Source organism: Malaclemys terrapin, chromosome 16, assembly GCF_027887155.1.
Source record: "Malaclemys terrapin pileata isolate rMalTer1 chromosome 16, rMalTer1.hap1, whole genome shotgun sequence".
In the NCBI taxonomy this organism is placed as follows: Eukaryota; Metazoa; Chordata; order Testudines; family Emydidae; genus Malaclemys; species Malaclemys terrapin.
In genome coordinates this window covers 28,003,205-28,025,544 of record NC_071520.1, presented here as the reverse complement: position 1 = coordinate 28,025,544, position 22,340 = coordinate 28,003,205, and the positions used below count along the sequence as shown (strand labels likewise).

Sequence of the window (22,340 nt, the reverse complement as noted above, 5' to 3'; positions counted from 1 at the left end):
ATCTTCCTCTCATGTGGTTTCTTTTCTTTAATGGGTCTTTCATGTTCGGGGAAACTTTCATATTAAGCTAATATAATTCAGTTGTCTTATCTTTATACACATTCCTTAATTTTTATACTGTATTTGCTAATTAATGAAGCTGTTTATGCTTAAATGCTTAATCCTTCACAAGTATCCTATTTGGTCTTGCTATGCCATATATGAGCTGAGTATGTATTTTATAAGACATAATGCTGAATGTTGTTACAGAATAATTGCTGCAACAAACTGTGGCGATATAAGCGCAGAATTTACTGTGAAACTGGATAAAGCAGGAATAATAGTTAGGCTGTGTTGACAGCCTTAATTAAAACATGTCTTCAGTGATTGCAGATGAAATGTAACAGATTAGTGGCCAAGTAAATCTCTTATATAAATGTAAACTCTTCTCACAATGGCTTCAGTGTGCGTTCCTCTTCAATACAATTTCAGACACTGCCAAAATAAATTAAAGCTGCATTCTTCCACTTCTGGCACAGTCTGTTGGCTTGGTCCCTACCTTTTCCTAAAATTTTAGGAGAAACCCTGATTTTTCTGTCAAAATGACTGCTTATTTTCATCTGTATGTTTGTAATGAAAAGTGTATAGTTCTGATTCAAAACTAGACTGAAAGCCACTTACAAAATGAAAAAATGGGTTTATAAAGTAATTCCCTTTAAAAAAACAACATTTAAGAATCTGCAGGCAACTTTGAGCTTGTTTAGTTGATAAATATTTAAGCTTGACTTAATTATGAATGGCATCATTTTTTTTAATAAAGTATTTAAATAGTCTAGTATGCCTTCAGTTGTACTCTTGCAGTCTGGTTTGAATAGAACATAAATGAGCCTGCAAATAAAAGTTCATGATCCAGTAACTGATTGGAGTAGCTTAGTCCACCTGCCTATTGGTATGTTCATAATACCGTTTCATATGTTTCTAGTTCTCTAGTTTTATAATTGTGTTGAATGTGAGTAGAGAGTCTTTGAATTTTATGTAATTTGGGTAAGTTGCCACTTAAAGAAGCTTCTTCTAGAAAAATGTGTTTTCAGCAACTTCACACTGTAAAACTGGTATATTAAGCTAATGGATAATTCCAAGCATTGCAGGGCTCTTTTATGGAGAGACTGTAAAGGTGTGAACGCGGGTGTCAAGGAATCATTGAAATGGAAGAAACTGGGATTGAGTCAAAGAGGGGAGGTATAATTTAAGACACAGCTTAGACATTCTGGGCATAGGGGTGAGTAAATCTGCATAATGTTTTTTGGTGTCTGTAATATGTTAGAGTATAGTTGTATTCAACAGCATTTTTGTTTCAAATGTTTTGTTAAAAACATCAGTGAATGTTTTCTCTCTTAGAACAATGATGTTACTCTCTTGAAGCAATACTGTATATGATTAAAGGCTTAGTCCTAGTTAATGCTCTTTGATTTTTCTTAAATCAAAGGCAATGACAACTATTTCCTGATGCCTATCTTTCAGTTCTCAGTGTTAGCTGGCACTTAGCTGAAACTAAGTAATTGCATCATCACTAAAACATTTTGTATACACTTTGTACACTATTCAAAAACAGAAGTATTAACACATCCTAGTTTAGAATTTTATTCTCAATTAATGTATTAACTCTGATGGTTGTGGGTCATGCTAGTGTTCTTTACTTATAATGCATTTACATTTGGTTATTCCTCAAATACCTGTGTGTATTGTGTTTTTCTTTGTTTAACCAAACGTGAATCTCCATTGTAGATGCTTTTACTGATTCAGCCATTGGTGTTAAAGTAAATGGTGAACACAAAGAAAAGGACCTTGAACCATGGGATGGGGGTGAGACCACTACCACTGAGGATCTTGAGGCTTTAGAGACAGATGTTGTAAGTAAACTTATTTATCATACATTGAAAACTTTCTAGAAAACAAGTTGTTTTGCCCCATGGTGTCCCTTAATTTCAATCTAGAATGGAATTTTAGTTGAAATTAAACTGTTTAAATAACATGGCTGTGTAGTGTAAACGTGTATTGTCATGAAAATTCATCATTTGCCAATGGATATCACAGTTTCCCCTACAGTTTTAAAAGGAATAACGGAATCTCAGACACCACTGTGATGGTGTTTAGTTGAAGTGCTGAAACGCCCTCTCTGAGGGTCCTGAATTGGAGATTGGTCTTGAATGAGTTTCTACCTCTATTACATTGTCTTGATTTGCTGTGTGTGGTATAGTGACTAGTTTTATGCTACAGTGCAGCCTTTTTACCAAAGGACACAGTTTGTAATATGTAAGAATAAGAAAAAATTAGTATTGTAGATTAGAGGAGACTAACAATATGGCTCAAGAAATCTTTGTTCTGTAATGTTGCTGAGATCACTTACCTTATGAATACTAATATTTAAATAGGTCATGTTCTTTCTATATATACACCTTATTGGGTCATCAGCTATTAAATATTTATAAAAGTATTGTAGTAAACATTCTGTATGTTTTGTAAAAATAACAAAATCTTAGTAATGCTGTTACTGTGGCACACAACACTTCACTAAGAAGTGGGGAGATAAAGTTGCTTTTGTGTGAGATCAAGGAGGGTCTCCCATTAGATACTTGTGTTGGTAGTGCATTTGAGAAGTTCCAGTACTTGCCACAGGGAGGAACACTGCATCCATTTCTGAAATGTGGAATATCTGATTACCATTTTCTGCAAAGGAATCAAAGCTTGTGGCCAATGTAAGCCAGTTCATCATATAGTGCCGAATGAGAAGACACTATCAGCAATACTGGATTTTGAGGGTAAAATATATGTTAGATACTGTTTTGGGTTTGTAATTTCACTATCTGATTGGTAAATCCAGGAGTAAAGGCAAAAGTTTAAACTTTCTGGCAGCAGCCATAAATTTTAGGGAAATGTTTCCAGTGTCATTTTGAAAAATAAACCTCATTTTCTTCTAGTCTAATGGATGGGATCCTAATGACATGTTTCGTTACAATGAAGAAAATTATGGCATAGTATCAACTTATGACAGCAGTTTATCTTCGTATACGTAAGTTCCAAAATATTTTGTTCTTAGATTTGTATTAATATTCTCCATAGCTCATCTTCAGGTTATAAATTTAGATGCAGAATTTTTACCTACTTTCTGGAGTGATAAATACAAATGATACACACTGCAACTTTGTACTATTGTGGCTAATTTCAGTGGCGTTGTGATCCCCACTTGCTAGGTCGCAATGTCGCTCACTCAAATTTGGCCTGGGTGCCCCTCCATCATGGCGGAGGGCTAGGTGGGCCAAATTTTAATGAGTGGTGTTGCGATGTGGCACCCAAGGTTGCAGTGCTACTCAAATTTGGTTTTAGGCATGCATGTGTGTTTGTGTGGTTTGTTTTTTTTAATGGTACTTTAACTGACCGCAACTTCTAAGAAACTGTCCTCTCAATCTTTGAACCAAAAAACTCATAACTTTCTTAGCCTTACTTAACAAAACTTTGGCCCTGCTGCTGTAACCCCTCTATACTTTTTTGAACTGTAAATATCTCTCTTGTGTCTGTGTCCTCTGATAGCTATGGGAGCAGACTAAAAGATGACTTTAAATCTCAAGGGAAAAATTCACTGTTTCCCAATCATTGCAAGAGCAACACAAGCAAAATTGGTTCTGTATTTCTCCCACTAAATTGTGGGAGATTGTAGTTGGAGGAGGGGGAAGAAGGCTGGCTTTCTTTGAACATGCTAAACTCCTGTTGTTTGAATGTGGTTTGTTTTTTTTTTTTTTATATAAAGTGTTTCTGGCAAAGGATTCATTGTCCGATTCTGTTGTTCCTGAGTTTGAATACTTATTTTACATTTGCAGCTGTGCTTCAACAACTTCATAAACTAGATACTTACACGCCAACAAGCATATTTGATTAATTCTTGTGCTGATAAACTGTTGTATATCAAGGTGGTAGGCACCTTAGTAATGCCTAACATAGGTAGACAATCGTGTGTTGACTCTCACCTTCATTTCACTTTTTCTTGACCGCTCCTTGATACAGACTGTGAAAACGCACTTTCTCTACCACTTTTCAGGTTGCCATCAATACTGCTGCGTGGATAGGCATTTTTTCATATAAAAGTTCTGTTCATGTTTTTAAAATGTATTCTGGACTTCCATATCCATTTGACAAGCTTCTTTTGTCTAGAGCAGAGGTTCCCAAACTTTTTTTTTATTGCGTACCCACTTCCAGACCGACCAGCTGACCACATACCCCATCCCTTCTCATCACTGATACGTTGTGTATTCTTCTTAACACTATCTGTCTTTAGCCATCTGTCCATATTTCACTGTTACGAACAGATATAGTTATAGTGTGACATATACAACTGACAAAGTTCTGACCTCAGTTAGAATGGACAGTTGCTGGGCAACTGAACCCGTCCTGAATGGTGATTGGAAGTGAGGGCTCTGTACATCAGTGTATCTCTGTTCTCATTCGTACATCTTGATGTAAATTAACTACCGTATTTTATATAATAAATTCCCATAGTTTTAAAGCTCTGACTGAGTAGCCTATTCTGAAAATGCAATAAATAAAATAATTAATAGATAAAATCCAGCATTACACAATATCTCCCATGTACCCTCAAATATGTCTGGTGTACCCCCATTGGTTTAGCGTACCATAGTTTGGGAACCCCTGCTCTAGAGAGAGTGCCAAGATATTTGAAAGCTGAAATTATCTGATGGGAGGACCAATCCCTTGTGCTCTAGGTGTTTAAGTCTTACTCCATTGTCAAGAATTTAAAAAAAGTTGTTGTGGCCTAAAGGTAGTATTGTGTTCTGTTTGTAGCAGCAGCTCCATCTGAGCTCTGTCATTGATGGTCTTTGGATTAAGTGCTGTGTGAGCTGTCATGTTAATCTTATCCCTGCATAAAGTTGGAAAGCAGGATTTCACTCAGCATTTTAGTGACTGGAAGGAGAAAGATGTTAAATGATTTCGTGTCTGCTGCAGAAGTGTCAAGTTCTTCTTAGAGCAGTGTCCCTGTGGGTGCTCCACTTCAGGGGCACCTGCACCTTTGATGGAAATTTTTGGTAGCTGTGCCTGTCTGGCCTGTGAATGCGCAAAGGCTATATGGGGCTGTGCGGGCAAACCACCCTCAGTTCCTTCTCAACCACCGTTGGCCTGAGATGGAGTCAAGTGTGTGCCTGTTCTGTCATATTTAGCTTTTTCTCAGATAGATACTTACCTTACAGTGTTACGGTTGGTGGAACAATTGTTCATTTTGTTTTATCTTTTCTTAAAAAAACAAACAACCCCACCCCCTTTTTAGTCATAGAGGTAGTTGTATAGTTAAGAGATTTACCCTTTTAGGGGTTAAATTTTTGTCAGTTTTGCTCAGGAATGCTGGGCTCCCTGTGATTTAAAAGGTGCCTCTCTTGTCCTGAGGCTATTCTGATGAAGCTGCCATGCCTCCCCCACCTCCTATGGCAGATGACTTCAGTCAGTTTCAGAACCTGATGATGTGGATTGCTGACATGCAGACTCTCTTGGAGGAGGTTCAGGAGTCCCACCATAAACTCCTAGATATTTCACATACTTCCACATCTATGAAGATTGCCATTTTAGTCAATGACGTTCTTGTGGAGCCCACTCACATGGTTTGGCAAAACCCTGCTACCACACTGCATATCTTCAAGAGGGAGGATAAAAATATGTTCCAGTTAAAGAATCGGACTTTCTGTTTTTTCACCCAGCTCTGAATTCTCTAGTAGTGGAGGCTGTTAATGAACAAGGCAGACAGCATAACTTGAAGTCCACCCTGTACAGTAGGGACCCACCACAGGCTTGAGCTTTTTGGTTGTAAATCTTATGCTTCAGCCACACTTCAGGGTAACAAACTGTCAGGCACTCATGGGAAAATACAACTGTTTCACTAATATAATTAAATGTGTTATGAGTTAGCATCTACCAGATGAATTGGGACCAGTTTAAATCCATTATACAAGGTCAGTTCCTGGCAAAGATATCACTCCAGGCCTCCTTGGCTGCGGCAGATCCTGCAGCATGGTCCCTCTTCACTGCATGGGTCATGAGAAGAGTGTCTTGGGTACAGCTGCCGGGCTTTACAAGAGAGGTTGAGTATTCTCGAAGGCTTACCCTTTGATGCTTGCAAGCTCTTTGTGGACTTAACTAATACATCTCTTCACACTTTAAAGGACTCAAGAGCCATGCTGCGATCCCTAGGGATTTACATTCTTGTAAAGAAAAAAGAGATTTAGTAGGTCTCAGGCAGTCCAAAGAACACGCCCAGACCCATATTCAAAGTATTGTAGACCCTCTGAACCCCCAGCAAAGAAACTAAGATACTCAAGAAACCTCCTTCAGCTACATTTTCTCAGCCTTCTGTGTCCTCCAAGCGACAGTTTTGGTGGAGTGGTAGAAAGTCTCAACCATTCAACTGACAAGTTCTTATAGCTGCAGCATCTTGCCTCCCTCCCTCCCTCCCTCCTTTCAGATGCCTCCTTTCTCATTTTCAGGGTGCATGGGAGCATATAATGTTGGACAAATAGGCCCTGGAAGTTTATAACATATGGTTACACTGTTTCAAATCTGTCTCTCCCCTCTTCAGGGACTTCTCTCATGACCAGTTGCTAGAGCCGCAGGTGACCTCTCTTCTACATTTAGGAACACATAGAACCAGTTCCTGTGCAACACAGGGGAAGAGTATTCAATTCAGAGTACTTCTGATTCCAAAAAAGAATGGAGGGTGGAGGCAAATTTTAGATCTCCGGTCTCTAAACAAATATGTAAAGCAACAGAAATTGAAAAAAATAATTCCTTCGTTAGAAGTAGGAGATTGGTTTGCAACTCTAGACCTACAAGATGCATATTTCATGTCACTAATTACCCTTCACACAAGTGGTTTGTTTTCTAAAAAACAAGAGCTATAAATACACGATGCGCCCTTTTGGCCTATCTTCAGCACTGAGGGTATTTTCAAGGATTCTGGCAGTGATTGCCAGTCACCTACGTTGTTTGGGTATAATAGTTTTCCCATTCATGGGTGATTGGTTGATCAGGGCAGATTGTGTTGAGAAGTGTTGACATCAGTAAAGATCATGTGTTCCCTGTTTCCCAGCCTGTGCCTTCAAATCAACCTAGAAAAGTCAGTTTTGACTCTACTACAGAGTATAGATTTTGTAGGAGCTTCCCTGGATGCAGTGAGAAGCAGTGCTTATCCACTGCCAGTACTAGCCCATTGGGGGCCCTAAACAGGAATATTTTTGGGCCCTCCCAAACACATATTAATAGGGGCTCCCTTGAGCGGCTTGGGGGCTCTCAGCAATTGCTTAGTCTGCTTATGCCTAGTGCCGGCTCTCAGCTTACCTACTATCCAGCAGATTTCTCTCCCTGTCCATCTCATCTCAAAGATTCAGGGCAGTGCTAGGTAGCAGTAAGAGATGTCAGTATGCATCTTTGTACTGCAGCATGACAGACTACACCTCCAAGATCTACAGGCATGGCTTCGAACAATTTACAAACCAAGCGAACACAGTCTAGACCTCTCACCGTCTGTTCCACTGTGGGTTCTACGATCACTCCACCGGCGTAAGGACCAAAACCTTCACAGGTTTCCATGCTTGCAGATTCCCCCTACCGTAGTGATAACATCAGGTGCTTCACTTTTGGGTTGGAGGGGCACATCTGGGATCTCACAAGGTACAGGGAAAGTGGTCTCGACAAGAATAGCTTCTCCATATCAATCTTTTGGAATTGAGAACCATCAAAAATGCTTGTCTACACTGTCTACTACTAATCAAATTGAAATCAGTAAAGATAATGCCAGAAAACGTAGTATGTATGTATTATATCAACCATCAGGGAGGCACATGTTCCTCCATCTCTCTGTGCCAAAGTGATAAAACTCTGGAATTGGTACATAGCCAACCACATAGTCATCTGAGCTTCTTACAGGCCAGGTATTCAGAACACCACGGCAGGCAACCTCACCAGATGTTTCTTCCTAAACTACGAGTTCTCCACATAATATTCATAGTCTAGGAGTTCCCGGAGGTTGATCTGTTTGCTATGGCAACCAGTGCAAAATGCATCAGGTATTGCTCTGGAGGGAGGCTTGATCCCCAATCCATCAGAGACATGTTCCTCATCTCATGGGTGAAAGCACTTCTGTATGAACACTGCTACTGTTTAAAGGTACTCAACAAGATCAAACAAGATTGATCCAGAGCCTCATTGATTGCACCAATGTGGCTAAGAAGGGTCTGGTATCCCTACTGATCACATCTCGCCCTTTTTGGAAACTTCTGATCAGTCCTCGCCTACTGATGATTACTTCCACTGAATTTCAAAAGGACTTGGACGCCTTATTTCCTTGGGATCCTCTGGAAATTCCAGTTATAGAGCTTCAGCTTTAGAGTTGAACTGAAAGGAGAAACAACCTTAACTTTAGTTCTTGATAGCTAATTCTCCTACCTTTAACAGTGTAGAAAACTAGAGTCTCACTTGGCATTAGTGATGAGGGACATCTTTAGTCCTGGGGGGAATGCTGCACCTTGAACTCGGACTTTGGTCAGCAAGGAAATAACTTAGAATTTGGCCAATTTCTAAAATTAGAAATAACGTGTAGGTTAAAAAACAACCTTTCATTTCATCTTGAACTGTTTTCTTGTTCTTGTGGGTTTGTTAAACTTAGCTTTATGTAAATGTATTTTTTTGTGGATTATCTGTACACTTATAAATTTCAAATATATTTTTCTCTGCCTTCCCATTGTGTCTTTTAGGGTGCCCTTAGAGAGGGATAATTCAGAAGAATTTTTAAAACGGGAAGCAAGAGCAGCTCAGTTAGCAGAAGAAATTGAATCAAGTGCCCAGTACAAAGCTCGGGTTGCCTTGGAAAACGATGACCGGACAGAAGAAGAAAAATATACTGCTGTTCAGAGAAATTCAAGTGAACGAGAAGGACATGGTGTGAACACTAGGTATTTAAAGGGAAAAATACTACTCATAGTTTGTTAAAGATAAACGTAGTACAGTAGTAATTTACTCATTGAGACTTATTTGTCTTTGCCAGTTATTATGGCTGTTTTTTCAAAAAGAAAAGACAAATTGTCTTGAGAGTAGGGAAGAAACCGTGTAATCAGTGTATTGAATTCACACAAACTTCAGGAAATAGCAATGTAGGCTCTGCATGTCACATATCAAAGCATCTAAAATGCCCCAAAAAACCTTGAAAATTCAGCATTAAATTATCCAGCGTCCTGCAGGATTATAGAAACCACACTGTGAGGGTTTACATGCAGTACGTAGCTGTCGATACTATATTAAGTATTCTTTTTGTTCTGAAATTGAACCATTAAAAGAGTACAAAATTTGAACTAGGAGGTGTAGGATTTACCTTCATTTTGATTGGAGTGGGGAAGGTACATACAAGTAAAGTTTATTTGTTCTTTGACTGGTCAGATAATTTCTTATTTTCCATCTCTGGCTATAACACTGAAAGGAATTTTCTGTTCCAGGGAAAGCAAGTATGTTCCAACTGGACAACGAAATAGAGATGTTCTGTCCTGGGGAGGAGGCAGACAAAATTCACCAAGGATGGGCCAGTCTGGATCGGGCCCCTCAATTTCAAGATCTGGATCCCATACTTCAGACTTTAGTCCTAATTCTGGAGCAGACCAAAGAGTAGTTAATGGAGGCAAGTATCTCAGTTAAATCAATGAGTCTTAATTGAGTGACTTCTTGTTTCTAAAAATGTGGCAACTATGAAGTTATGTGAAGTACTGATCACAAAACCATCATACAACTAAAATAGCAAAAACTGATGTTCCTTTTTCCAAGGATAAGTCAGACTAGTATATAGAGTTCATGGTTTTCACTCTGGTTTAACCTTTTATTGCTATCTGATAATGAACACTTAAATATTTGCTCAACTACATTGTGGGTAGTTTCATGCAGTTGAGAACTTAATTTGTTTATCTTCTGCTAAAACACCTTAAACTTGAAGGGGAAGATGGACCTTTAGATGACTGATACACGTTTCTGTAGTGTTACATGAAGTCTTGTACGTATTAAATTAGTGGCTATCAGCTTTGTGTTGTGGGTGGGTGTGAGAAGAGTTGAAGTACTGATCTCCAGATGTCAAACGAGTCTCTGGTGTGACTTGGGAAAGAGGCAGCAGTATAAGAAGAAATAGCACTTGGTGCTCTTGTATGAGGACCCAATCCAACTTCCTCTGAAAGCAGTGTAAAGGATCCCATTGATTTCGGTGTGAGTTAGTGTGGCGTGATTAAGATATGCAGTAGGAAGGAAAAACAACTGGGTAGAGAGGGAAGGTCTCCAGAAGTTTTCTCTCCAGATAAATACTCTTGAGTATCTTCGGCTGTGTGTACGTTTGTGTACCTATATATATATATATCTGTAACTGAGCAAAGTGCAGCACTGTTTCCTTTAACAGAGCTAATTGAGTCCTATATGCTGCGAACTGGACGTTCAGTTGTTGGCATGTGTTGCTTATTGAGTTCAGTAATACGCCAGCCTCGTTGGAATACTTTGATTTTTTTAAAAAAACCTAACATTTAAAGATGTGGAGAAATAAAACAGCACATAATACTCAAGTGTGGCGCTCTGGGGAGGAGACCTGGGCAATACCTAGATAAAGGTAAGTGATGTTTACTATTTAAATATTTTTCCTTTAAACGTTCTGATCTGCAGCACTCAACTACTGCCCAAACAGTATAAATTTTGTTTGAAATCTACATTTCGTGCCTGTATTGTTCATTGTATTAGTTTATTGAATGTACATCAGTCAGAAGTTTATGCATTATGTGCTTTAAATTATGAAGTTGGTTGCTTTGTTTCAAAAACAAATTTTAAATAAGCCCTCTACGAAAGTGGTAGGGGCACAAATGTCAGACTTCAGACACTGAACACCGCTGTTTTTTGTAAAGATATACTTTCTATAGTTGGTATCGCTCATTGTCATTAAGTTTGATAAGTAATAGCTTGCATAGTCAATACTGTATGTGAATCATTGTATGAGATCCTTTAGTAGCTATTTATGCATCTTATCTAGAGAAATGTGTCCTGAGAAACATGTATATAAACAGGCTAACAGATTAAGCTTTAAGCTTTAACTATCTATTCCTCAGTAGTATTTGTAGATCCTAAATTAACCCTTTGGGGAGCTCATGAGCCATTCAGATATTAAATTTGACCAATCTCGAAGAGGGGAAAACAACCGAACAGGGATTATTCTACCACTTGTAGAAATGAATGAATTTGTCCCCAAAGGGTTAATCATATGAAAAATCATTTTGTCATATTTTACTTTTTTTTTCTGTTTACCTTTTTCCCCCCATAATTTTTCTTTAGTTTTTATACTTTCCTTCATATCATTTGTTCTGTCAGGTGTTCCCTGGCCATCGCCTTGCCCATCTCCTTCCTCTCGCCCACCTTCTCGCTACCAGTCAGGTCCCAACTCTCTTCCACCTCGGGCAGCCACCCCTACAAGGCCGCCCTCCAGGCCCCCCTCGCGGCCGTCCAGGCCCCCGTCTCACCCCTCTGCTCATGGTTCTCCAGCTCCTGTCTCTACTATGCCTAAACGCATGTCTGCAGAAGGTACAATACCACAATTTGTTCATGTTTTTGTTTGTCTTTGTTTAACTCCTTTGTGAGTTTAATTACAAAATTGTTTTTCCTCTTCATTACTTAACCTATAATTTGTGTTTAACTTTAGTTTATCAGACTATTTCTATTAACCTTTTTATTTAAAGAAACTTTACAAAAACAAAATATAAAGCTGTGAAATTTCCCGAGTTGGTATGAAATAAACTCAGCTTTGTAACGCTGCTCAGTGTCTTAACCTAGCAAACGGCAACACACAGGGCCTGGCAGTTTTTTAGAAGGCTTTCTTAGAAATGTTATTTTTAGGATTGCTCTAAAAATCTCAAGCATTTTGTCATGTTGTACCACATACAACAGTTAACCAGACTCATTCCAACTGCTTACTCACAGATCCCCAAATCCTGTTTTTGATAAAAGTGCACTGTGAAAAGAGATTAGAATGAGTTACTTTAAAAATGAACCTATAGAAAATATTGACATAATTGACGCTTACATCAGTGGGGCAGCAGCATGGTATACCTTTGGTAGCTAACAGTACATATAAAGGATCACATTCTTCAATCTCATAGTTATACGTGAAGAAGTGTTCGAACTAAATTTATATATGGTGCACTCCAGTATTATGGTGATAGGCACCTCATGAATGTGTGATTCATAGTCAAATCATGTAAAGAAATAGACAATACTGCATACCAGTGCACTAACTGGAAAGTTGATGGCCCCTCAAAATAGATATTTCAGCAGAAACTTCAGTAAGGGACCCAGCAATCTCCGATCAGCTGAATCCATTACTAATATGCCGTGACTTCCCTGCTAGAATCTCAAGATCATCTCTTTCAAAGATGATGGTAATAGACATACGCGCAGGAGTTTCCTTCATTGCTTTTGGATATCATTGCTAGCCTTAGTAACTAAATAAAATCTTGAGAATCCAGCATGCAAGTTCCACTGTTTTTTTTTTTTTTTTTTTATCTGCTCTGATTCAACAAGTGTGGAATGAAGCATGTTAGATGGTTCAGGTTTCAACACTCCTCCAGAGGAAGCTGGTAGACTAGTTTGTTTGGCTCAGGTCACAGTAAGCAATATTAAAATGCACATAATTCTTGAATTTAAAATTTCTCAGGAAGTAAATTGGTGCTGCAAAATTTTTTTGTTAAAGGCTAACGAAGCTTGTAACTGCTAGTGAATTCATGCTCCGATACCAAGATGATTGGCAAGTTAGGATTCCTAGATTGATTGGACCAGTAATATTCACCCATGTGTCCAATTGCCCTGAACCCATGGAACCCCGGTTATGGTCAACACCTATTGTTACTTTAATGTCCTACTAGAGCTTACTGGAATTGCAGCTTAGATCCAGTTGTAAAAATGGATAGTAAACTTAGCTACACTTGCAGTAAGAGAGATATTAGGTATTCATAGTGTGGGGATGTGTTCTTCTTCCCAGGGCCACCACGGATGTCTCCTAAGGCACAACGGCACCCTCGAGGTCACAGAGTCTCTACTGGTAGGGGTACAATTTCAAGTGGCTTAGAATTTGTATCTCATAATGCACCAGGGGAAGCATCTACTTCTACAGTGGCACGAGGCAGCCCATCAGGTGGGACGTGGTCATCAGTTGTCAGTGGGGGTAGGTATAGCTTGGCTTATTGCAGATGGTTTTCCAGGGATGTTTTTAGAATATTAATGTTAAGCAGAATCTTAAACTTCCAGGCAGTTCAGCCTTTGAATAAACATCAGATCTGCTAAATGATTGTATTATTGCCTTAACTTCAAAGGGGTTGTTCCGTCAACTGTTTGCTGCAATTAAACATAATTGAAAGGAAGGAAAATGCCTAGGAGTTAGCTGAAAGGAAGTGTAGTCCTAAGAAAGCTATTGGAAGAGGCGAGTAACAGTGTATAGGCCCCATTCCCACAACTATACCTCAGTAACTGCTGTGTGACTAAATTCATGTGCAGTTGTATATGAACAAGAACCTTGGGTAGAGAGGAAAGTAAGAGTGATAGACCAAGAAAAGTTGGAATTCTACTTAAGGTGAAGCCTTTATAAGGGAATTCAAAATTACATGTTTCTCTTAAAACTGTCCTACGTTTTAAATTGCTTCCTTTCCATTCTTATAAATCAGGATTACTGTGTACAGTCAGTACAAATAGGTCTGTCTCGTTCTGTTCTAGCTCTGAATTCTTTCAATCAAAATTTTCAGTTAACAGCCTCTTAATTGAAGAACTAGTATTTAAAGCTTATTTTTATGACACTGAATGTCTACTCTAGAGGCTTTTAAACTCTTTTATAGTGTGGACTGTGTCTTAGTGAGTTAGCAACAGTCAGCCCCCAACAAGTGAGATACAGTCTGGAACTTGAAGCTTAGCACTGCTAGACCTCTAGAAGATTGTGCAATGGTGACACTGTTTTAATGAAAGAATATGTGACTAGATTGTCATTTTGTAATGCATAGCCACATTTTGATAGACTAAGACTATTTCTTAGACCTGCTGCCTTAAGCTTTCTATTTTAGTACAATTCTGTCACTTTCCTTGGTGATTTTTCTTCTTTTTTTATTAACTTACAATAGGGCTATTAACATGAAAACAGGATATTTTTTTAGTCCTTTTTCTTTTGTCTCTCTTGAAGTCACAATCTTCTGGCATCACAGCTAGTTGCTTTCAAGATAATCAATGTCAAAGTAGATTATAATATATGGCAAGGAATAGGCTGGAGGAGCAGGTGGTCTCCTAAAGAATATTTATTCTGTATGCATCTATTTCTTCTTAGTTATAGAACTTGTGGGGTGGCAGCAAATTTCATATAGAAGTATCTGTCTCAGTGGAATGCCTCAGTTTCCCAGTAGGCATCAATCTCTAAAGAGGAGTGTATAAAGCAAGTCATGTGTAAGATACTCATATCCTTCAGTCACTTTTAAAAAAGTGTTTTACATTTGTTTGTATAGCGGGCCACCTCTTTTGCTGTGCCTGAAACTGTGTGTTAATCTGAGCTGTTATGGTTGGACCGATTTGGAATTGCAGCTTCGTTGTAGGACTGCAGGGCAGTGATTGTGTATTGAGGGAATCTTTCTGCAGACAAATCCTACATGTAATCTGAAATGCTGCATTATAAAGAACTAAGAAATGTACCTGAAAGGTAAACAGGTTTTCAATAATTGTATTATGTTGCACTAACTATTTTTAAAGCATGTTCTTAGGCTTCATTTTTCTTTTAAGCACTTAACAGCTATAGGGGCTCAACTATCCTATAACTATTGTTTCTATTTATTCTAGTTCCAAGATTATCCCCTAAAACACACAGGCCTAGGTCGCCAAGACAGAGCAGTGTTGGAAGTACTCCAGCTGGGCCAGCTCTGTCCTCTCCGCAAGCTGGTACTATTCCTACTGAATCAGTTGCCATGCCTGTCCCAGCTGCATCTCCCACACCTGCCAGTCCTGCATCCAATAGAGCAGTTACCCCATCCAGTGAAGGTAAACTGTCCTGATACTTGAAATTCTTCAGTTTTAGTCTCAAGTGAAGGGAAAGGATATACTGACCCAAACACTACACTTCTTTCCTATTAGAAACCAAATTTTTCTTCTGTTTTGTGCATTTGATTGCATTGTGTTCCACTGTATATAGTCAGTTGAGTGTGGGGGTGGGTATCTTACACAGCAACACTGCTGAAAAACGTTTTGATAGGCTAAGGCTATGTCTACACTACAGAGCCGGTGTTCGCATAGCCAGTGTGGCATAGCCCCTATGGTAGATGCAGCATAGACCGCCAGAAGGAATTTTTTCTGCTGGTGTAGGAACATCACATCTGGATAACGTTAGCTATGCCAGCAGAAGCACTCTTCTGTCTGCATCTGTGCTGGGGGGGGTTTGTTGGCATAGCTGTGTCAGTCACGGTTGTGAGGTTGTTGGTTGTTTTTTTTTTTTTTTTTTTTTTTTTCCATGTCTCTGACTGATATAGCTATGCTAACGCATATTTTAAATGTAGACCAAGCCTAATAAACTTCTCCCCATTCCTCTGTACTTCTCTTAACAGAATGTGTAGCATACAGTTATTGTCATACTTAGTTAAAGGTGACCGGAAAAGATTTTTTTAAAAACTGAATTTGCAGCCTTTTCTTGTGCCCAAAATATCAGCAATATAAAATCAATTTTTTGTTAGCAGAATGCTTGAAGGTCTCAGAACTCCCAAACATCTGTAAAACCTTAATTGAAGAGCCCAGGCGGTTCATTTTTCTAACAGTGGCTTTCTTTATCCAAACTGTTTAAATCTTTCACTTGACTGTTGTGAGTTCTTTTCACTAGTTCTCAAGTCACCATAGTCCTTCAGCCCAGGCAGGCCCTGAATTTCTAATGTAAAATGCAATTTTTTTCCCCAGGTTCTCATTAAACATCATAAAGCATTTAAAAAAATTAAGCCTATTTTTTTTCCTTTGCAGCTTACCTGTAACAGAATTTTCATAAATGTAAAATGGTTCTTAGCTTCCTCTCCTTCCTCTTATGCTCTCTTCTGGCCTAAAGTTTTCCCTCAAATATTTCTTCCCCTGCAGTTCTTACCATCTTCTTTGAGGTGTGTGTCTATACATAATATATATATTTGAAAGTAACTTTGAATTGAAATTATATTTCTAGCTAAAGATTCCAGGCTTCAGGACCAGAGGCAGAATTCTGCAGCTGGAAACAAGGAAAATGCTAAGCCAAGTGAGATTTCTCCTAGCTTTCCTAAATCTGAAAACAAAGGTTTGTATCTAAAAGTTCCCTTAAATATTTTTAGAGTAATTTAAGGAATTGTAAGCACAAATCCCAGTATCAACTAGTGAAGTTAACATCTTATTAGAGTGACTTTTAGGCAGTTGCTTCAGCTTTCTATAGGTAAGAATTTTTGTTCATGCAGCTGTGAAAGTGAACTTTGCAGAGGGATTATTATTCTTTAACCATTCCATCAAAATTAAAATAAAATATGGAAACACTTCTGTTGACTAGTTTTGTAAAGACCTTGTTTTTAACCAAGCTTAAATGGAACAGAGTTTCCCTTTTAAGTATTATGTTCATGATACATAAGATTTTTGCTTCTTGGATATTATAGGTCTCAGAGTAACAAAAAATAAATGTATGGTTTTGATTCAGGTTTCTTTATAACCTGCTCCGTAGTTGCTCATAGGTCTCAAAAAAATCTTCTATGGGGGGCATTGACCTGCTAAACCCCAGGGTTGTGAGTTCGATCCTTGAGGGGGCCATTTAGGGCTCTGGGGCAAAAATCTGTCTCGGGATTAGTCCTGCTTTGAGCAGGGGGTTGGACTGGATGACCTCCTGAGGTCCTTTCCAACCCTGATATTCTGTGATTAATTTTTTTCAGTTTAGTCTCTAGTCTTAACACTTTAATATTTCTGGCCATATGCAATGTAAACTTTAAGGTTATATTATTGCATTGGCGTCTGACAGAGTGCATTGCAGAGTTCCTTAGCTCTACATCTAGGTTTTCCTGTATCTAGAGTGTGGTGTAGCAAAAACGTATGGATCTGCCAAAAAATAACCCTGGTTTCAGGGGTAAGGATTTTTGTGTGTTTAAGAATGCAGTTTGTGGAGTTGTTGTGTAAAACTATAGCTACAATGAAGCAGCAGGTTTTTTTTTCTTTTTTTTAAAGAAAATAAGTACAAAGATCTACAGTAATGTTGCAAATTTAAAATATGAAATGCAGAAGTTATGTTTCCTAGAAATGGATGAATAATGTGAGTGGAAAAATTAACAACTAATGGTTATTCAGAAAAATTCATTGACCTAGTCAATTATTCAGTCAGCTCTAGTTTTTGTAGTTAACTTGCACACAGGTTGTACTTTGAATTACTAATTAGGCCAAATTGTTTTGTATTAAAGTTAGAACACTTGCATTTCCTTGTTTATTTTAAATTTGTAACTTGATGTTGTATTACGTATGTATGTGTGTTCCTTATTGTGAATTATGGCCTGCTGTCATTCTGTTGTAGGTTCTAGTAATACAAAGCACAGAACCTGGTTTTTTTGTGTGGTCTCCATAAAAAGATTAACAGTCCAGTACTTCAAATGGTTTAAAAGCCAGGGTGCTCTCACAACTAATTTGAGAGTGGGAAAAGCAGAATTGAACAAGACTGCTTCAGTTTGGGGAAACAGGAGTGAGTGGCTGCAGTTTCTTGAGATACAGAGCTGCTTCTACTTCTCTCTCTGCTTTGTTTAGAAACATGGGTAGGAGGTTGATACGTTACTGTATCTTTCCTCTTTAGTACAGCTCAAGATTCTGGAGGCTGCATTGTAACTAAATTTAAGGATCTCTGCAGATAAAGCACAAAATTTAACTTAAAATCCCCGAAGTGTAATGTATTTAAGGGAGCACTTAGATAACTGATCAATCAGTTCAGCCCTTAGGGCTTTTCAATTTCTCTTATGCAGTGATTTGGATTAGAATTGCCATTGAATGTTTGCTCCCATTGGAGTAACAACAACTTTCCCAATCAAAGGCATTATCTTTCTTTCATTCTTGGAAACATGATATTTGTGTTACTGACATGACTCTAGTTATTATAAGTTTTGTTTTATGTGGAGTAGGAGTTTGGGTTTTTCATGTGTATATTATGTTCGGCAGGTGTATCTTCAGCTGCTTCAGAACACAGAAAACAGATTGATGATTTAAAGAAATTTAAGAATGACTTTAGGGTAAGTGTCTTTCATGTGGGTGTTGACTAAAAAGAGAGTTTTATACCGTCCTTTTCCTTTGATGTGCATCTATATTTTCAGTTAAGGAGTTGAGCATATTTATCAATAGGAAAATAGGCCCTTAAATTAATGAGTACATATTAGAATGTCATTCAAACAAACATATTCATATAAGATCGTGACGCAAGCCAATATAAACAAAGTCAGTGCTGACTCTCCTTTAATCTGTACGTGGTATTTAAGTGACTCAGACTATTGCGCATATGTAAAATGCAGATTATACCATATATGCTTGATCATAAGCCGGTTCGTTTATAAGCCGACACCCCCCCCCCCCCCCAGATAGATAAGTAAAAATGGAAATTTTTTATAACCCGTTCATAAGCCAACCCTATAATTCAGGGGGTCAGCAAAATTTGGTTCCCGGGCCATCAGGTGGTCCGAGATGGTTTGTTTACCTCGAGCGTCCACAGGCACAGAGGTAAACCTAAGTAAACAAAGTGTCCCGGCGCGCCAGCTGCTTACCCTGACGGGCTGGGACAGCAACTCGGGGGAGAAGCTGGGAGTCAGGGGAGTAACCCATGTGACCACCCCCCACATGACCCCACCCCTAGCCTGGGACCCCCACTCTCTCTCCATCCCATCCCTTCCCACCTTATCTGGGGAGGGCTAGGGGAGGATGTCTTTGACCTGGCTGGAGTTGATCTGGCAGGCCAGGTGGCGTGGCCGCAGTGTGCTCTGGTGCCAGAGGTGGCGCAGCCACAGCCTGCTCTGGGGGGCGAGGCCGAGCGGCACGGCTGCAGCCTGCCAGCCCCGGAGCAGTAGCTGCTTTGGAGGCTGGGGGGAGAGCAGTGTGGCCAGAAGTGGAGAGACTCTGGCCCCACCTCTTCCATTCTGTCTCTGCTGGCTGCGCTGCCTCTCCTTGCTCCCTCTGTTGCGGGAGGGGCTGTGTCCCACCTCTCCCTCTCTATACCCGTTCCCCTAAGCCAACCCCCGTCTCTGGTGCTTCCCTTTTTTCCTAAAAAAAAATTGGACTTATGAACGAGTATATATGGTAATTTAGATACTGTCTATTGGAACACTAGTTGGAACCCTTTTTTGTGTCTCACTGTAAATCGCTAGGGCACTTGGGGCATGTATAATTAACTGTGATGTAGCTATGTTGCACATCTTCCCTCCCAGAGAACCTCTAAATCCCAAAAGCAGCTACGCCATAATATATCTAATAGTTTGCCTAACTTAAAACATTTAATTGAACCTTTTAGCTATCTGGGGGCAAAAATGGCTTCTTAAATTGCTATCTCATCATTAAGTGTTACTGTTGCATTGTATTGAATAGTGTCTAGTACTACTTAGGTGTTGCTCTGATTTGTACCTTCATTAGAAAATGAAAAGGAAACTTCTTCAGTCCCATCAAGTTCGTTCTTTCATCTAAGCCTCCTTAAGTTTATAGATCCATCACATATGTGTGCTTATTTCTGTTTTTAGTGATGAAACCTGTTAAAATAATTTCAGGTTCCTACAGCTGAACAGTTTATGGAAATTTTCCTTTTTGATTGCATAAGTATTGTTGGTAGTAATTCATGTGTTTTCTGTATCCCTGCATAGGGATGATATTTATCAAAAGTGTTAACTATTGGTGCTTTCAGTTACAGCCAAGTTCCACCCCAGAGACTGTGGATCAACTGCTAAACAAAAATCGAGATGGTGAAAAATCCAGAGATGTGATTAAAGAAAAAACAGAATCAAACTCTAAAGAATCTGTCATTGAAACCAGCAGTAATGCGAACTCTAACAGTGGCAGTAGCAAATCGAATAGTCCCAGTATTTCTCCATCAACTAGTAGTAGCTCTGAGCAGAAGCGAGGGCCAGAGGTAACCTCTCAGGGTGTACAGACATCTGGACCTGGAAGTAAACAAGATAAAGAGGATAAAGAAGAGAAGAAAGATACCTCTGAGTAAGTAATTGTGTTCTTAATAAGCAAATCAGGTGTGTTCTGTTTTTAAAATCCCCTGCAAAGGGGAGAGCTACTGTTTGAAAAAATTAACTCTTAGTATTTATATAGGACTTCACATTAATGAATTAATCTTCACAACGCCTCTGAGTTAGGTGGGTAAACATCTGTGTTTTACAAATGGGGAAATCGAGGCAGAAGTTAAATGACTTGGCCAAAGACACGCTGCAGGTTGGTGGCCGAGCTAGAACTCTGGTCCTCCTGCTACCTAATCCTGCACTCATTTGTCTAAACGCTGTCCCTTTGTCAATCAGACTAAGCACCATCAAAAATGTGCTTTGTAGAAATAAGTGTAGTAGATGACTTTTTCCTTTTTCTTTCCATATAGTGTGATTAGCCATGTGCCCCTTAGTTTCCCATAAGTCTTCTCAGTTGTAAACCTAATCTGACAACATTTTTATGTTGTGATGGGATTTTAATAACTCTAACAGTTGAACTGTGGAAGACTTCAGGGGAAATGTTTGTGAAGGAATATCTCTGAACTTTAAATCCTTTTGTGTGTTTTTGTGTGTAGGCAAGTTAGGAAATCAACACTTAATCCCAATGCAAAGGAGTTCAACCCTCGATCTTTTGCTCAAGTAAGTTGATAGTTGTATTAAGCGATATTGCATGTGGTGACATACAACCTCTCAAGTAATTGCACAGTAATATTGTTTTTCTTTGTACACGTGGGTCAAGTCCGCTGTATTCTGCTAGTTGAGTCTGAGGGCTGGTCTACACTGGGAATTGACATTGACATTGATGTAGCTACGTTTTTCAGGGCTGTTTAAAAAAAAAAAAAAAAAAATCCACACACCTGAGAGATGTAGCTGTGCTAACCCAACCCCTGGTGTAGAAGACAGTGCTACTGTCTCTCAAGGAGATAGATTAACCTATAGATTACCCTTTGGGTACATCTACACTACAGGGGGGAGTCGATTTAAGATACGCAAATTCAGCTACGTGAATAGCGTAGCTGAATTCGACGTATCGCAGCCGACTTACCCCGCTGTGAGGACGGCAGCAAAATAGACTTCTGCGGCTTCCTGTCGACGGCGCTTACTCCCACCTCCGCTGGTGGAGTAAGAGCGTCGATTCGGGGATCGATTGTCGCATCCCGACGGGACGCGATAAATCGATCCCCGAGAGGTCGATTTCTACCTGCCGATTCAGGCAGGTAGTGTAGACCTAGCCTTTGTGTCTGACCAATTCTCCTTCATAATTTAACAGTGTACCAGATTAATTCTCAGGGTTTTTAAGAACAGCAGTTCGGTACATCAAACCATAACACATTTTGAAAGGGGTTCACTATATTTCAGTAAACAGACTACACCAAATGTGGAGTACTATTTTATTTAATAAAAAAGGCTGTCTTAGATACCAGGTCTGAGTGACCATTTGGGAGGCCATATTATATTTCCTTCAGATCTTCACCACATATCCTCACATCCCCTCCCTCCCCCATTGTCTAAACTGGTTCTTAATTACATTCTTCTGAACTCTGATGACCGTATTTAACTTAATGGAACTTATTTACAGATAGTCACAAGCCCTCTAGGAAGGTTTTCAAGATTTTGGTCTTGACTGACAACAATATTCTACCTGGAGCTGTTGCCAGCGGGTCCAAAGCCAGTCTACCTTTCCCTTGAAAAGTTTCCTCCTCCTAGTGAGGAAACAGCAGCTGTGAATGTTACATCCAGTCTACCACAAGGAGGGTCTGCGGCATCTTTGAAAACTGATGCTGCTAGGAAATGTGCTCTTAACCCTTGCCCTTGCCTTTCCCTTCCCCACCAGCAGTGTGCCATTTCTGTAGTGCTCTCCTCTTCTGCTCAAGGAGCAAGCCTTTCTGCTTTGAAGTACTTTGAGTCAGAAAACACTAACTCTAGCACTAGCCTTCAGAGTCTTCAAATCTTGCTAAACTTTTCTTCTTTGTCTTTTTAACTTCACCATGCAATCAGGTGAAAAGAATTGGCATGTTTTAAATGCCTGTCTTTAAAGAAGCACAACCTGTTCCATTCCTATCTGACTGCCAT

The 22,340-nt window shown here is 39.2% G+C and overlaps 1 protein-coding gene across 11 annotated transcripts in view; it reads left to right on the top strand.

Moving 5' to 3' along the window:
- The window catches only part of ATXN2 (ataxin 2), a 67,851-nt gene that overhangs the window by 22,884 nt on the left and 22,627 nt on the right, over nt 1-22,340 (top strand). For 8 of the 11 annotated variants that reach the window (XM_054006974.1, XM_054006972.1, XM_054006970.1 and 5 more), the window contains 11 exons: nt 1,765-1,889; nt 2,958-3,049; nt 8,787-8,984; nt 9,522-9,700; nt 11,413-11,622; nt 13,076-13,258; nt 14,905-15,102; nt 16,259-16,366; nt 18,244-18,314; nt 19,964-20,271; nt 20,843-20,906. In XM_054006974.1, the coding sequence (XP_053862949.1) occupies nt 1,765-1,889; nt 2,958-3,049; nt 8,787-8,984; nt 9,522-9,700; nt 11,413-11,622; nt 13,076-13,258; nt 14,905-15,102; nt 16,259-16,366; nt 18,244-18,314; nt 19,964-20,271; nt 20,843-20,906 (1,736 nt within the window). The remainder of the gene's footprint in view (nt 1-1,764; nt 1,890-2,957; nt 3,050-8,786; nt 8,985-9,521; nt 9,701-11,412; nt 11,623-13,075; nt 13,259-14,904; nt 15,103-16,258; nt 16,367-18,243; nt 18,315-19,963; nt 20,272-20,842; nt 20,907-22,340) is intronic. The other 3 variants (XM_054006968.1, XM_054006971.1, XM_054006973.1) reach the window with 3 other exon arrangements.